Raw genomic sequence first — 18,720 nt, 5'->3', positions numbered from 1 at the left:
CTTTTATAGGGCAAGTTATCCAAACACCTGCAGTGCCACATAGATACAATTTATAGTTCATAAGGGGAGGATGTGCACATTCACATATATACTTGTCTTGGCAAACATGGCTACAGGAGCCACATTTTGTATGTAATAATTCCAAAAAATGTAATTGGATTATATAACACACTGTATAAACATATTTTGATTAGACTTTTTGGACCAAGGAGAGGTAAAATAATGAAATGTCTTTCAGCAATGCCTCCATGGTTTAAAATCTAGGATGTGTTGGCTTATTTCTACTCCTTACCTAATTAAGCCTCTATTAAACCGATAAGGATCACCTTTCACAAACTATACTCCCACACCAGTGTCTACCAATCCCATCTTGGCTAGGATTTCTCATCATATCCACTGGAGTGAAGCAGTTCATTCCCCTAAGGTTCAGGAGACAGACTCCTGACTTTATAGTAATCTGAAGTGTGGATAGTAAACAGAATTTAAAAAGACTATCTTATGTAAAGCATTTGAACAAGTGGAGGAAGATGCATGCTACTAGATTATCATTCATTTTATGGCACTGTTCATTAAAATACAATGTAAGCCTCATTATGACAAAACATCTTGCACTTAACCTGTCGCTGTTTGCATGTTACAAATGACTAATTTATTAGTATGTAATTTACACAACATGTAGTGCTAATACAGCAACACTGGTGACAGTGAGGAAATATAATGAGTTTTCTATTGTACAGTACATTTTAATAAGTTTGACATCAACTAAGTTATGTATCGCTTCATCAGCAGTCTGTTCCTGCTTTTTGGTTTTGACAGATGGGAATTTTAAACCATTCGTTTGTGGATATTTAAATGATGTCTTGTGGTTTTTTTGGTTGTTGTTAAAATATGTCAATGCAAGCTTTATTTATCCTCAATTCAAGTAATACATTGTTATATTATGTTTGATATCATGGAAACGTAAAAGATCTATTGAAGAGGAAAACAAAACATGAAAGACAAACTAAACACAATGGTGGGGATTACCATAACAGGATTTTCCACTTAATGTCATAATGTGATTTAAATAATTAATCTTTGAAGATAAACTAGTCTCTTAAACACCTGGTTGAGCTTGACTCAGATTGATCTTCACTTGAAAAATAATTTATATTAAACAAGGGACAACTTGCCATTTTTTTCCTGATAAAAATGTTACTGTATTATTAAAAAGATTTAAGCAATTGTAGTGTTTAGATCAATCGAACAGACTACAATGCAATAATTAAACAATCACTCTTGTAATCATGTAGATAACAGATACAAAACAAGCATATAAAGCATTCTGTATTTTGTTCTTCCTTTATAAACTAGCATATTAAAAGCATAGTGAAAGAATGGTGAAGAACAAGCAACTCTGGTAAATGACAGACGTGCACTATAAAGAATTATTTTTTTAAAAAATAATAGCAGCTATCAGTAACGTGAAAAAGTAATAGGCCTATTGTAGGCATATGGACTGATGCCTTATGCCACCAGATTTTAATATTTCCAATATAGTAGCTTGTGCTAAAGTATGTCCATACCAAGTTTTATCAGAATTGAATTAGTGTTTAATAGGGGTTGCACAGAACCCATTACTCATACTCAGAATTGTGCTCGTACTCGGATGACGTCACCAGAATTGGACGAGGCTAAAACCAAAAGTGACGATAAATTGTATCTCTGCCTGTGATTTACACTCAGACAGTGACCTTTGTAATGTTTAATTAGTAATGCTTTTTATCATTTTAAAGTCCTAAAGTGAAATTTTAATTCATGTTGCCCAAGAATGTTTTTTTTTAAGATTTTTTAGTCATTGCTGCCCTACTGGAGCCAGGAACTGATTAAATGCATTTTTTGTTTTACATTTTTGAATAATAAGTAAAAGCAAAAATACTTTATAAATATTCGTTTGTATTTGTACTTGGACTCATCTCTGGTGTTTCATATGTATAAAAACATGGAAAAAGTCTGATTTACAAGTAGTTGGACTGACAGACAGACAACCCCCATGCACCCCCAGATTCAATAACTTTAGCTAATGAATATTTTTAGCAAGCTTTATCACATTCGCTTTATACTTGCAAAACTGTGACATACGGTATATAACGATGGTCTGCACTCAGAATTCATAGGAAATGACTCATCTGATTTGTGCGGAGGTGAGAAGCAACTTTACATAAAAGGTTTTAGCTCAGGCAATTTATTGCTAAAAATAGCATTTGGCATACAATTATCTTAAATGATGATTAAGCCAACATATTTATTGAAGTTTATTTGCAGATTGTGACACACTATGATATTTAAATCAAATGACAAATGTCAACAGTGTACCATCTGCTGAGATGCCACATTCAGTGAAGTACCTGGCATTTCTAAAGTATTGCTGTTTTAATATCATGGCAAGAGCAATTGAAATTATGGCAACATTAAATGTACGGCATAGCCTTTGAAAAACCTACTTGAAATTCCCTTAAAATAACTTTTGATGAAGCTTTCCAACATAGAGACATTTTCATTTTACAGCATTAGTCTTGTCTTTAAACATCTTAAACACATGGATTACTTTTCCATTTCAATTGAGAAATAGTCTTTTTCTTGTTGCTGTTGTTTAGAATCAAATGATTTTTAAAAGAATATTTGATACAATTTCACCTCTTCCACCACAAACACTTTCTGGTACCAATAGGTAAATAATAAAGCAGACCCTGGCTTCACTAAAAGCAAACTGCTAGTTACCACATTCCAAACGTACATGTACGTCATTTCCACAACACTCGCACACTTTACTTCATACACAACATACCTAATGCAACAAGATACCTGTTTGGTTGCGTTCAAATTTATTTACAGCATGAACAATTGAGAATGTGTTTGGGGCTCAGACTGCAAGCCGACCTGCAGGAGGTAAATCTCAGGAAATCATGGAACAAGCACATTTGCAGCCTCCTGAATAATGCACTTTAACTTTCAAAATTGCTTTAGCATTGTGATATTTACCCACCTGGGATGGCACCTGGGTTTCCACCTGATTTGTTTTAAATGGGTAAAAAATACAGTATAATATATAACCTATAAAAAGGTCAGTGATCTTGATTTTACAAAAGCTGTAAACAGTACATTTGGCAGTAAAAACATTCGGCATATCTCTCAGTTCCGCAGCTTCATTTTGCACCGTTTTGATATGCATTTCTTTCTCATACTGCCTCAAAAGGCATTCACTGTAAGATGCCAGCTATTATATCAGATAATGATTTTTAAAATGTTATGTCACTCACACTGAAAGACTTAAAATAAAAACTCAAATAATTGAGACATTGATAAGCTCAGAAGGGACACAATCCTTTAATAAAGTATAATTAATTATACATACACACACACACACACATATATATATATATATATATATATATATATATATATATATATATATATGTTTTCAAGTAGTATATTACATATTAAAGTTCATACAGGTATTGATTTAAATGTCTGTATATTTTGAATTCAGATGCAGAGTAAAATGTGCTTTATTTTGTTCTAGTATTCATTTATTATTTAGCATTTACTTGTTTGTTTTATTGTTTCTAAAGAATACCATAAGCAGACCTCCTGTAGGGTGTGCACAAGCCTGGATCCTGAACCAAAACACAATGAGGTTTTAAGATTATGACTAAGCAACCAAGAAACCAACCAATTTTTGTCTTTTAAAATAGGTGTGCTTACATGTGTTCGGAGCGAGGGAATGTTAACCATTTAATGCCAGATGTTCTCTGAGCTAATAATGCTTTTTAGTATTAGGTCAATGTTGTTTTTAGTTTTTTTGTGGTCATTTGGCTCCACCTATTGAAAGACTTTTTGAACCATGACTAGGTCTGTGACATGACAGTCAGATAAAGTGCTGACTGTATTGATTTTCTGTTGTTGTTTAAAAGTCGTTGTCAGTTATATGTGCCCTGCCTTTCCCTGGCTTAGGTTGGCTGAGCGCCCACTTGGCTTGCTCTGTCATTCATCCAGTCACTGTCCTCACAGCAGAACTACACCACCTCTCACTTGTAATTAATATCTGAACAGCAGGCACAGATAGACACATTATCAGACACAAATAATTCAATGAGTGGTGGATGTTCTAGATTAACTGTAGGGATTAATGTAATAAATACCTGTGGGTCATTTTGAGACTGCAGTTAAAATGTAAACATAGAACAAGAATACAGTGTAACTAAAATGAATATTGATATGACACTTCCGGTCAATGTAGTCCATTTAAAGAATCTAAACAGCGGCAGGTCTAAATACCGCCCTACCTTTAATGTTATATAAATCCTACTGGTGTTCTGACCCACAGTGCAATGCCTCTTTATAATCCCTGAATACAATACAATTACAGATATATAAAGTACTGCTGTTTATTTAAAACCTGCACTGTTCAGATGTTCTAATATGACCTGCCTTGCTCTGGTTCTGATCATCTCTGAGCTCAGTCACTCTGCAAACACTAGAAAACACCAACATGATCAATCATAACTACAGTGACCTCCAGATTGATAGTCCCTGGACACCCTGAATGATATGATATGTGAACAATAAACTATACCATGACTAGTTTATAATGGAGAGTCATTAAAGTTTCTTTTAACTTTACAAAGGAAGAATTTCTCTGGAAATAAAAGACAAAAAGCACTCTGTGTTTGCTGTGAAATCTGTTATCAAGTGCCGGATTATACCTTAAACCCTGCAGAGACTACTTAAATCTGCAGAATTAACTCAGATTCCAGTTCAGTGGAAGCAGTCTTGTAGGGCACCTCTCATTGCAGAAAGTAAGAATTCAGAACTGCAGATGTATACAAGAATTTTATGCTTCATCAATTGCACTTTCTGATAGGGAGCCCTAACCCGGGCAACATTCACGGTAAAGTTGTGTATTGCTTGGAACAAAACATTATTTGAGATGTTTAAGCCATATTATGTGTTTACTTTTTTCACAACTTTTGTAACGGCAAATAGCGTAGCCAGAAAAATTAACCCATGTATGTATTTTTTTTTTGAAAGTGGATATACCTTTTACTGAGAGTGAGTGGATGATGATGCACATTTTGGATGCTGAATGACTGGGTGTTTGTTGACCATGACAGCAATCAAATAAGATGGTAAAGACTCTGAAAGCACTGTATTTGATGCCTGCTGAAGCGAACTGTAAGTTTGTTAAGAATCATTACCGGATGCTCTTCTAAGCGATAACAGATTTTGGTCAATATGCAGTTCTTTACACTGCTATAGTTTTTTATCCTCTTTAATTGGTTAAATCCTTGACGTTTGATTCGATTTTTGTAATGTTGTGGATAAGGTTTATTACATTTACTATCAAAAGATGTTCCCTCCATCTCCACAAACAGGGTGATTAGAAAGTAAGTTCACCACATGAGATATGATGCGTTGATGTGGTAAACTTACTTTCTAATCACCCTGTATATTAACAGATTAATATGTTATATTGGAAGTCAATAAGTGTTACTTATTTATTTTGTCAATAAAATGAGTTTTCAGCATTAGCTTTGAGTTTATGCGCCCCTGTTAATTTATTTTTTCCACTTGTTCATGGCAGCTGTGTAGACAATTCTTTAACTATAAATATATAATTACACTATGGAATTACAAAAGAATGGTCATTTGTCATATTTATTTGTATTCTTTTTTATTGTGCTTGGGTTAATCAGCTATATTTATTTTCTTTTAAATGAAGACATTTGTGTTGGTTTACAAAACTTGGAGACTGGATCCCTCTAGTGTCTTTAGTGGCCATTGCTAAAAACAAGTTTGGTCAATTAATATATTCCAGGGAATCAGATTGTTGTAATCAAGAAATCTTACCAAACCAATAATCAGTTTCCATGTGTCACCAAACCTAATTAGAAGCAACCCCAGTTGTATTTTATTACGTTTCTAATTAAGCGATACTACCATTTTCTTAATACAGGGGTCCAAATTGCTTCCAATATTATTTCTTTTTTTTTTTTCATTAAGCACCAAAAGAAGTATTTCAAATTAAACAAACAGTTATATTAACATCAAAATATCAACATTCAGCTGAGAGAAAGATGGTGCACTTCCAAGGAATCAATAAAGGAAACTAACATAATTGTTTTATATTGAACCCAGTAAATCCACAGCAACGAATTTATCAACATCTGTGTGGCACTACAGATGAAATGTGTTGCAACTGCAATTGATAAATGATCATCTGACATATAATTTTCGTATCTTAATTAGTAATTAATAAACTAGACCAGGGCAGCAAAGGTATATACACTATGTATACTCTACACTGAGTAAAAAACATAAAACCTAATGGATAATGCAAACACAATGCATATGTGAGAGAAGAGATCACCACACCACACTATCACATGCCCTTTATATTACCCCTAAACCAACGCTAAAGAAACCCAAGATTCACTGTATAATCAACTAGCATACAAGGCAGAAACTGGGATAGTATTCTAAAGCAAACTGACTACTCATCACCACAGCATTATTGTTATAGCATCATAAAAAGTAATAGCTACTGTAAATATTTTATTCAAATGCTTTTCCTTCTTTTTCAAAATCTTTTAGGTTTGCATGTTCTTTGTGGCATATTCTGGAAACCTGTGCTGGAACAATACTGACATCGTCTGGTACTTTGTTCCCTACTAGTCCAGTTAGTGGGTCTGAATAGGTGCCCTAATGATAATCTCATAAATCCATGTTTCACTTAGTCATGGATCAGTATATTATTGTGTATACATTTTGTGACAAAAGTTCATTCAGTAGAATGTTTAATTGTTTAATGTAACCCTTATGGTTAAACAGATTGATCTTTTTAATGTCATGTCAATCATATTTTATGAACAGTAATGCAAATAATGAATTATAATCAACAACAGTGTCTTAAACTACACTAATAAACTTGTGTGTTGTGTGTGTTACATTTATAGAAACATGTACAAGTACACTGAGGTGGCGTGCATTTTACATGGTTATAATTGCCAAGTTAACATACAGTAAATAGATCTTAAAGATGCAGGGCCCTGTAACATACATATATAGAGATTTAACTATTGCCCTAACATCCTTACACCACCGGTCAATAGTCTCGGTCTGTCATGAGATTGGTTCACATCACTGTCAGTCCCGCCCCTTGTCAAAGGAACGCCTTTCTCCCCTGCACTCTTCACAAGAGAAAATGGCTGAACACCGATTCTAAGAGTTAACAGAAATTCAAACAAATTCAACTCGATGATGTAAACAAATATGACGGGCAGGATATAAACTGAATTACGGAGCAGTCAGCAAACCAGTCGGGGATAGAGAAAAACTTTGCTAACTATACGGTATGAACTTCAAAAACATTTTCTGTTATTTATGTTATGTATTTATTTACTTATGCTGTATCAGCTATATTTAAACAAAATATATAAAGTCATATTTACTATCCAACCTTGCGTCACTTATTTGCTTGACTGATTCATATATTAAATATGTACTGCAGACACAACCATAGTGGAAAATTAAATGCCCCTCGGGAAGACTATTCTTCCCTCGGGTCAATAATATAGCCCTCCTGTCCAGTCCATATTTAGTCTATCTATCTATCTAGGTAGGTAGAGATATATATATATATATATATGTATATATATATATATATAGAGAGAGAGAGAGAGAGAGAGAGAGAGAGAGAGAGAGAGAGAGAGAGAGAGAGAGAGAGAAGTGTTGAAAACCTATATTTCACTGATTTGCTTGTATTTACTCATTGTTATACCAAGACAATGTTGTATATTCATCAAACGTAACTTTTAATGTAAGATCAACATGGGCCAAACCACAAGCCCCCTGCCGATACAGGCAGAAAATATCCATAGTTCATCACTGAGGTAACAGTGCCTTATTTAAAATCCTTCTGTGTACTCAGATCAGTCAGATAACAAAAGGAACATTGCATCTTTAATGTTCATTGACTTCTGACTTCTTTTATATTAAAGCCAAGCAAGCTTCAAAAGCCCTTATTGCTTCCGAGACCAATTACTGCCACTGTTTCAACATGCAATCTCTCTTGTTCTTTCCAGGAAAGGCTTTGCTATTTGCCTTTAGAACACCTGCACAATGCATGTGTGGATGCCTATATATGTATTTCTGCAAAGTGTAAGTACTGTTGTGTTTAGAGATTTGCCTTTGGACCACTACCAGCATGGGACTAAAACCATCCAAACTATATTTATGCTTTAAAGATTATTACCAGTGCAGCCCACAGAACTTTCCAGGCCGGGGACAAGTTTTTAAGAATGTTGCAAATAGGAGGCAGAGCTTACTTGTTACTACTGGCACATTAAAACTTTGATTAAATCAATGCCCTTTAAGTACTGCAATTGTAATGCAGAACACATTATTTCATGCCAATTGGGGTTCAAGTGCTTTTATCGATTATTCCCTTGGTGGTGACATTTAGGCTACATTTTGTATTCAATGACACCATGGCGGTTTATTTAGTAACACCACAGCAGTTTGGTACCACAATGTTGAGCTCAGAGGCTGGTAATTGTTCTCCAATTTCTTCATAAACATCAAAGACAAGTAATTTAAACTCTGCATTATTGATATCATTTAACTCTACTATGAACAGTGTGCGGGAAATCAATACATTCTGATACAGCATTAGAAGCTGTACTTATGTTGGTTGTATTTCCTCGGTCCAAACTTTTACACATTTAATAAAATATCCAACAACACTAATGAAAAACAGTGATAGTGACTGAAGTATAAACCGCTGCAATGTCATACTGTACACAACTATTTTGCATATATAGTAAGAGAAATACATTTAGGAGATTTTTTTATTGTATTATACACTAGTTTCTATCAACTAGTGTATAATACAATAAAAAAAATCTCTTTATCAAAGTTGGGCTGGAGGATACAAAGAAGGAAACCCACAAATCTTTCAACACTGTGCACAGGCTGAGGAGGCTCTTTTCATTGATTATGCTTCTTCCAAGCCTGATTCAATGCCTGGAATTTTCTAATAATCAATTAACAAGTCACTCCAAGCTTAACATACATCATAAGTTAATTAGCGTGGAGAACACTATCATAAAGTATGACACAATCGCTCCCTTTCAGTCATTTGTTTTATGTCCAGCTCTTAACTAATGTGATTTATAATGTGTTCCAAAAATAAAGCCTGATTAAACAGGTAGTACATTACTGGAAGATTAAATTGACAAGTCCATATTAATAGGGTCTACTGTATTGACAGGATATTTTTCTTATATAATTATTACTCTATTTTAACAACCTAGCACTTTTTATCCTGGTTAGATAGAGTAAGGATATAATGTTGGTTAATCCAGGGCAATTAACAACAAGCATATCAATACTGTATATGATGCACAGAATAACCAGGCTGCTGTCAATAACAATGCACAGAGATTATATTATATTAAACACTTAATATTTCATCATATCACATTATGTTGTACTAGCAAATTTTTAATTTGTAAACAAAGGCTGTATTATGGTACTTTTAAAAAGGAGACACATTCTGAGAGACAGATTCTTTCTTTGTACCTCATGGATCAGAAGTAAATTACCAATCTATTGTCTTACTGACATAAATCAAAAGATCATGCATTATTGTACAGCACATCAGCACAGTATATTTACTGAAGCAAGTGTGCATATAGGGTGGCTTGCCACGGTTGAGAATTCATTACGACTATATTTTGTTGTATTTGTATATCTAGATACATGTAAATAAATATGTGAATTACAGTGCCTTGCGAAAGTATTCGGCCCCCTTGAACTTTGCGACCTTTTGCCACATTTCAGGCTTCAAACATAAAGATATGAAACTGTAATTTTTTGTGAAGAATCAATAACAAGTGGGACACATTCATGAAGTGGAACGAAATTTATTGGATATTTCAAACTTTTTTAACAAATAAAAAACTGAAAAATTGGGCGTGCAAACACACATACATAGAAACATGATATTGTGAAAGTCTACCGGATGACATAATAGTAGTAAGGAATTTCATGTTAGATTTAGAAATGTCACATTTTTCAATTTGTGAGTTTTTTGTTTTGATTTGACGAAACGATATAGCATATATGAGTGGTGCATTAAAGTCGCCCTGACCAGCTCCTGCCTGCTAAATGAATGTGAAGATTACTGCACAGTTCACAAGCTGTCTGAAGTAGTGCCTGTATCCAGTCAAGACCCCTTCCTAGCAACGGGAAAGCAGCGTATGTTTTGTTAGCAACAGCAGTCCTCGCGAGTGGTTTGCTATGGCAGACGAAGAAAAAGAAGTTTTGCGCAGTAAAAGGGTTTTTATTAACCATATCGATTTGTACACATCCAGAAACATTGGAAAGGTAAGAATTAAGTTATGCTTAATAAATTGCGAGTCGATTATAAAAATACACAGCGTTGTTTCAGCAAGGTGTACTTGTTTTGTATCTAGCTGTTGAAGGAAATAACTAAATTACAACTGTACCGTTTTATACAGCCACGCTTTATATTTACGGAAGTTAACTTTTGTTTTAGTTTTAGTTTTTCTAGAATATGATTTGGGAATAAACTCATGATTTTTGCTAGTTTTTTAATGCATTTCCTTTGTATGCCCCAGTATCTGTCAAATTGTGTTGTTGGAGCATCACTAGAAGCAGCCGGTGGTGAGGAAGAGAATGAAGAACAAGATAATACATCTCAAGACACAAAAAGCATTCAACCTAAGGGAATAACCTTCCAGATTGTCGGGACCCTATCCAAACCAGAAGAGAAGAAAACTGCTTTTGCCTTAGAAGAATACTCGGTACGCCTAATACAACAGGGTGTAAATAACGTTTTAGGCATGAACCTCAATTTAAGCACCCAGTCATTCCTTCGTCAAGTTAAGATACCATTTAAAGACAAAGAGAGACAAACAAATCCGTTGATGACAGCTTTTGGTGTTTACTTGTAGATATCAAAACGAGAAGAGCTCCTGGATCGTCTTATGGAGTGTGATGTTATCATTTACAACATTACCGAGGATTTTCAGCAGATTGATGAAGCTTGTTGGGCAATCTCAGGTTTGAATTTATTTACAGTGTACTGTACGTAACAGTTGACTTAGAAATATCATGGATCCATTGGAGTGCTTTAAGTTAATAAATTAATTAAGATTTCTGAACAAAATATTGATTATCTGGTATGTGAACTGAAACTTGTTTTGTTTTTTTGCTGTCTGCTTGTATATCATTCATAATGCATATTTGATCATTAAATAAGAAAGACAGAAAAACTGGTCAAAGATTCCATTGTCTAACCTCATATTACTCTTTTTTGTTTGTTTGTTTGTTTGTTTTTTATAATCCTAATTTTAGCACTACATTCCGAACTGGAACATTTCAACAGTCCAAAGATGTTCATTTTAATATCAACTGTAATGACATGGAGTCTTAGCAAACCCATTGACCCCGTAAGTAATAATATCATTTTACTATCTGACCTTACTATCTTACAAGCTGAAACATAAGCATCACAGAAAAAAAAAAAAAACGAACAAACATGGAAACATTGTAAAGCGTTGTTTATTTTTTGTATTTTTAGTTATGACATTTTTTTGTTTTTTTTTTAGGATGATCCTGAAATCCCCTTTACTGAAGATGACTACAGGAGAAGACGACCTCATCCTAACTTCAAAGATCACATTAGTGCTGAGAAACTAGTGATTAAAATGGGAAAAACAGTAAGCAATTTTTAAAACATAATGTATTTAATACTCTACTTACCAACAAAGTGTTTTGAAATAAATCCTTAATACTGTTCCCAGGATCTGAAATCCGATAATAAATATACTGATACTGAACTGTATGGATTTTATCTTTAACTTTCAGAGCAAGAGCAAACTTTCAACCTATGTTCTTGCGGCAGGCCTTCAATATGGAGCAGGTGAACAGATTTTTCACTTCTTTTTCAAGGTAAACAGCTGCTCAAGTTTGATGTATGTAATATATGTTCATGTGTGAAAGTTGCAGTGCAGTGCAAATTATGTAACTGTGTTTATATGTTTTCCGGTTTGGATAGTTGGCTGTTTGTTTCTGTGGAAGGATGTGAGGTTTGAAACTTCTGAACGCTTTGTTGGACTGATCTGAATAATTGTGTAGTTGTGGGGGGGATGAAACTGGAAGTTAACATTTTTTACAACAGATTGTCCCCACAAAATCCTAAAAACCAACCTTCTGGCTATTAATAGTTCTGTTTAAAGCATACCTACCTGCTTGCTTGCAGTGCTTGCTTTGAACAGATGATGAGTATGTGTGAGAACACGTTAGTGTGATATGCCATGTTAGGTAAATACTCGCTAGTTATAGTTATAATTAATTTTTTTTTTGTTTGTTGCTCTCTTTTTTAGACAGCATGGTATGGAGAGGTTCCTGCACTCCCTGTCTTTGGACCAGGAAACAACTTTATTCCTACTATTCATGTTAATGATTTGGCAGGGTTTGTTTTGTTTATTTTCCTTTTTTTCTATGGAAAAGTGAATTATTATATTATATTATATTATATTATATTATATTATATTATATTGAGTAATAAATCTTAATACAAAATATAGATACATTTGGATCTAGAGACTTATCTGCCAATGAAATGTAAACTAATACTGTGCCTTTATATGTTTCTTTAGAGTGTTACAAAATATAATAGACCACAAGCCAAAAACTCACTACCTGGTTGCTGTCGATGATTCTAAACATACAATTGAAGACATAATTAAGGTGGGTACGCTTGCTTTGTAGGATAGAAAAGCTGAAAATATAAATGTGTATACCAGTACTACTTCTGTTCATTATCCAATTGGGAGCAGTCTAATAGTTAAAAAAAACAAATTAAACAGTAAATTGTGATGCACTTGTTTTACTGTATCTATTGAATTATATGTCTTTAAATTAATTCTATTAACTGAATCTAGAAAAAAAAAGGCTTTTTAAGCTATAAAAGCTTTCAGATTGTGGATGTTTCTTCAACAGGCTATTAGTATTTCACTTGGGCCTGGCAAAGTACAACAAGTGCCTAAAGAAGATGCCTTCCTCAGCAAAAACTTAACAGTGCGTATTACACCGTTTTTCTGGGTTTTTTTTCTTTCCCAAAAGTACAAGCAGACACATGAAATAAACCTGTAGATAAACTGACACACAATAACATTTTAATTGAAAAAAGAATATTGTTCCATCCTAGTGGACCTGATTAATGACAGATGTTGAAAACCTCCTGTCGTGCATTATTGTTTCATTTTTGTATTTCTATTTAAATAAAATTTGAAGAAAAAAAAAGAAAAAAAAACTAATGAAATTAACAAATATTGTTCTTTGAAATGTTTTTTGCAGCAAGCTGATATTGATTCACTTTTGGTGAACATATGCATGGAAGCTGTTTTTGTGAAAGAACATTTCAATATCAACTGGGTGGCAGAGGGTGGGATGATAGGAAATATAGAACATGTCGTTAAGGAATACAAGCAAAGCAGAGGACTTCTGGTAAGTAACACAACAGGACTTGGATCATATTATTGTGATCAGCTACATGGCCTTTCATGTTTTATATTTACCAACAAACATTTAAAACACCAACTAACAGTATATAACATGTAACATGCTGCTGCTGAACATCCAGTAATTGAAATGAAAATAAGTAGATTTTAACCATAGTACTCATTGGTGTAGCACATATTTTGCCACGGTCTGTTGCATATTGTGTTTATAATCCACAATTTTTGTTTGGTACATGGAATAGCATTGAGTTACATTAATAAAATAACTTTTCTCCATAGAAAAATATGTGTTTATTACAAGGTTACAATATTAGAAATCTATTTTGTGTTTGTTTTTCACTGTAAAATCACTAGATGTCAGCATAACCTAATGAATAAAATAGGACGTTCCTAACGTGCTTGGAACTTTAAACTTTTTTTATATGCACTTTAAAAACGATATATATTCTTGGCTTTTCTGAATGGTTAAACATATATATTTCTTTTTTTAGCCAATACAAATGTGCATTCTGGGACCTCCTGCAGTTGGTAAAAGCACAGTTGCAGAAAAGATCTGTAAACACTACAAGCTGCACCACATTAAAATCAAAGATGTCATTACTGAGGTTTTAGCCAATCTTGTAAGTTAAGTACACTTTTGTAATATTGTTACCTTTTCTTATATTTATGATACTTTTTAAAGGAGGAATTTGGGTGATGTTTGTATCTTTTATCAAATGTTACCCCATACACAATGTTTTCCAAATCAGTCAATATGTTTGTTAATATCTATTTAAAAGTAGTTTCCTACAATAACAGACCTCCCCTCTGACATAGTGTAAGTATATTTATTAAATATATTTTTTTGCAACTGTTTATTTAGGAGAAACAGACTCGCTTACCAGAAACAAGTGAGGAAGAAGGTGATAATGATGGTGTGGCAGATGCTCAGGAATTACTTGATGTAGTCAAGGAAAACATGGAACAGAATGCAGGTACAACAAGCTTTATCAATTAATCTTTTGATGTTTAATCCACAGCTGTGCTATGTCAGTTACATATGTCAGTTTATCTTCCACCAGCAGGTGACATTAGAAAGCAAAAAGGAATCACAAGCATGCATATCAACTGTATTAATATCAATTAATTACAGACGTTAATTTGAAAGTATAATAAAACTCATTTAATCTTCCACCTCTTGTTTGCTTCATACCATTCTTGATATTGCAAACTTTTTACAATTTCATTTGACAGTTGCAGGGATAACTCATTTTGATGTGATGGCTTCCAAATTAATTGCATATTTGTTTTGCACATACAGAGAAATGACTTTGAATATTGATTAATACATGTTGTTTTGGGTCTTTTGAATCTTTAGGTCGTTTAGATGATCAATATGTCATCCGGTTCATGAGAGAGAAGCTGAAGTCAAAACCGTGTCAGAACCAGGGATATGTTCTTGATGGATTCCCCAAGAGCTATGAACAGGCCAAGGAGCTGTTTTGCAGTAAACCATGACTTTATATACATTAAATGCTATTACTAAAAACCCATACATTTGGAATTAATGATTGTTAGTAGGACTGTTTGTTTAAGGGTTGCCATGGGACAGTACCAAAACAATTAAATTAATTGACAGAGGTTCAGTTTATGCCTGCTAAGACAATTTTTGTTCTTGACCCTGAAACAGTTTATAATGGGTCAGGTCTGAAATGCATTAACAAACTGCCACATTAGCCCAGATTAGTGTTTTTATAATATCTTCAGGTTTAATGCAAAAATATTAAATTCCTAAAACTGACTTGGATGTAATTGAAATTTGTATTTATGAACATAATATTTAACAGAATTCTAGTATTTGAAAGTTATAACTGAGAAACAGCACCATTAGCCCAATTCAATTAATGTTCAAAAGCATATTAGGATCATATTTAAAACAAAAAGCATCATGTATATTCTTTAGGCAGTATTTTGTTTGTGTTTAAGGTGAAGATGATGAAGAAGGAAAGGAAACCAGAGGCAAAGCACATAACTTTGATAAAACAATTATTCCAGGTTGGTCTGTCTACGTAAGAAAGTTGTTTTCTTCGTCATTTAATTGTGAGTTCAAAGAAAAAACTAATGTTAAAATAGAGACCATCAGCGGTTTTTAAAAACATATTTTAAATTAACAATGTAGTTACTGATGTTCACACATAATGCCATTCATGCATCTGTTAATTTCACTGTGTAAAGAGTGCGCCCTTGAAATATTTAAATTTGATACTTTGTGTTGTTAGTAGAGTTTTTGAAAAATTAAAAAGTTGCTCCACATTTTTTTGTGAAGTGTACTTGAAAAACTACAGTTTACTACAATAAACAGTCCTAAATACTTTATTTTAACCTGATCATTATATAGTATATTCTAAAAAGAAAAACTGCAGTATATTTACAATTATATATATATATATATATATATATATATATATATATATATATATATATATATATATATATATATATATATAAGCAAGACTTTCTTGCATTTACTCATACAGATATGTTTTTAGAAATGAAACCTGGCAATCCTCTTTATTTTTTTTGTATATTATGGTCTTATTCTGCTAGAGTATGTTTTTGCTCTGGATGCCTCTGATGAGTTCTTAAAGACTCGGGTGATGAATCTGCCCGAGAGTGTTGTAGATGGGACTCATTACGCTCAGGACCAGTTCCTGCGTCGCTTGGCACTCTTCAGAGAATATAACGTGGAAGACGAGACTGTGCTCAACTATTTTGATGAGCTGGAGATTCATCCTGAACACATTGGTAAGAAGGGGGAGACACGTTATTTTAAGTCAACCTGTTATGATTGTATTATCTTTTTTCCTTGAACAATAATATGTAAATGCACACATCTGACTCAATTTTAAGGATATAAAACAGTACCTATATTTCAGCTAATTAATTGAATATAGAATTGAGCTAATGAGTTGGGGGGGGGGGTAGAATATTTGTGTTTGTCTGTTACATGAATTATTTTTATTGGGTTTAGATATTTCCATGAATGGGGATTTTGAAGATACAACTGTGACTGAAAAAATAATAAAAGCAGTTGGAAAACCCCGGAACTACGGGCTCTCTCCAGAAGAGCTGGAGGAGCTTGAGTGCAAATTAGCTGATGAACGATTTCAGCGTGAAGAGGCTAAACTGGCTGAGAGAGAGCAAAAAGAAGCAGAAGAGGCAGCTGAAAGGGTTGCACGCTGGGAGGAGTGGGTAAGTGGGTAAAGCCATAAGTAGCATGAGAAAGTAGATCGCCATGACGTACATCCACCAAAAGCACCTGTAAAAATGTAAATTGTGGCCAGTTGCTAACATATTGTTCCCATAGATTCGTATCCTCTTAATTACTTATGCAAAGAAATGGCATTCACAAGATTCATCACAATTAGATATGTGGTTTTCTATGTCTATGTAAAAATGTAAGTGTGACATAATAATGACACAATGCCCTTTTCAAGTTCCATCCCCATTGGATAAGCAGTTCTCTAGACCTTATGTAAAATTCTATATAAAATGTATGCATGTCTTCCAATGTGTATGGTGGCATCCACTATATATCCCAGTCGCCTGAAACATACATCCCCAGCAGGGGATAATGAAATGAACCTGTGCATCTATAAATCCTCTGTTTGTCACTTACGACCGGAAGCTAATTTGTATTTAGTTAAATCCAGTATTTTAAACAAAAATGTTGTTTTGCTTTAGAACAAACGTCTAGAAGAAGTGAAAAGACAGGAACATGAGTTACTTGAAGCTCAGTCTGTTCCCTTAAGGAATTACCTGATGAAGAATGTCATGCCAACACTCACCCAGGGGCTGATTGAATGCTGTAAGGCCAGGCCAGCTGATCCAGTGGACTTTGTGGTAAATGCAAATTGATCATTATTGCATTAAAGAATTACTAGGTTGACAAGCTTTCCTTTATAGTTTTGTGATTTTGTTAAAAATAAATACATATCAAAAGGATGGTATTATAATATGGATTAAAAAAGCAAACAAGAGCAGTACGTCAAATATTGTCACTTAAGATATTTAAAGTTTATTTGTAATTGTTTTGATAGGAATGAAAATACAGTTGGGTCCAGGATATTATAAAATGTTTTAGTCTTATGTTGTGGAATAGAATTTACGTTACTCTAAAAACTGTATGCATTCTAATTTTCCTTTTTTTTTTAGGCAGAATATTTATTCAAGAACAATCCTCAAGTGGAGTGAACACTTAATTGATCAGTTACTGCAATAGTCAGATGAATTATAAATAAATACAATGCTATGACTGATTAATGTGTGTATAATTATACTGGATATGCCTGTGTTTTGTTAGTTTAGTTTTAATCTGTATTAAATAATAGTACGTTTTGCTCTAATATTCTATGTACCACCGCCCTCTTGTGTTACAAAGTGCTATTGCACCTTAACTACTGCGTCTCATCTGGCTCATATACTGCAGTAAGATGAAGATGGCCAGTGCCAGTAGAATTAAAATTGTTGCTTACAGAAACTGTAAATCATTTGTTGCAATAAAAATGCCTGAAATGGGAAAATGTTGAATATAGTTTTTTTTTTTTTAAACTAAAGCATTTGTTGCAATGAAAAAGTCTGAAATGGGGGAAAATGTTGTAATATATATTTACATTCAAGAATATATTACCCAGTTCATGCATAGTTTAGTTTTAATAGTAAAATAAAATTTTAAAAAGTGATGCAAAAGATGATCGACCATTGAAGCAAAGGAAACATCTATCCACCACTACTGCAATGGAAAATACAACATTGAACATACATTAACAGCAAATCAACTTTATTTATGTAAAAATATGCATACTAAAGCACAAAAAAAAAAGTTGTTACAAAACGTTACCACCACCATCCACAAACCAGACAGCATTCATGATTTCACGAGTCTGCTTAAAGATGTGTAATGTGTGCAGCTCGGATTTAAAAGTAGCCTGTGATATCTAATGTGTTATCCATTATGACTGAAACTTGTAACTTAAAATGTCTATATACTACATAACACTTGTAAGTAATACACCTGCCCATTTCAAATACGGCACCTTAAACAAATTAAATACAGTATGCCCATGTCTACAATACCCGTCACCGTAGC

General features: G+C 33.5%; 1 protein-coding gene across 1 annotated transcript; it reads left to right on the top strand.

Moving 5' to 3' along the window:
- Window positions 1-10,270: 10,270 nt before the first annotated feature.
- LOC117973957 (adenylate kinase 7-like) lies at window positions 10,271-18,161 on the top strand. Its single transcript, XM_034927833.2, has 18 exons — window positions 10,271-10,428; window positions 10,683-10,868; window positions 11,019-11,127; window positions 11,422-11,516; window positions 11,676-11,786; window positions 11,935-12,018; window positions 12,453-12,541; window positions 12,729-12,819; window positions 13,072-13,149; window positions 13,429-13,578; window positions 14,084-14,212; window positions 14,455-14,566; window positions 14,950-15,078; window positions 15,558-15,626; window positions 16,179-16,376; window positions 16,603-16,823; window positions 17,316-17,474; window positions 17,787-18,161. The coding sequence occupies exons 1-18, from the start codon at window positions 10,342-10,344 to the stop codon at window positions 17,823-17,825; spliced, it is 2,136 nt and encodes a 711-aa protein (XP_034783724.1). The 5' UTR covers window positions 10,271-10,341; the 3' UTR covers window positions 17,826-18,161.
- Window positions 18,162-18,720: the final 559 nt, after the last annotated feature.

The sequence above is a fragment of the Acipenser ruthenus genome, chromosome 18, assembly GCF_902713425.1.
Source record: "Acipenser ruthenus chromosome 18, fAciRut3.2 maternal haplotype, whole genome shotgun sequence".
NCBI lineage: Eukaryota > Metazoa > Chordata > Actinopteri > Acipenseriformes > Acipenseridae > Acipenser > Acipenser ruthenus.
This window is presented reverse-complemented; position numbering and strand designations above follow the sequence as displayed.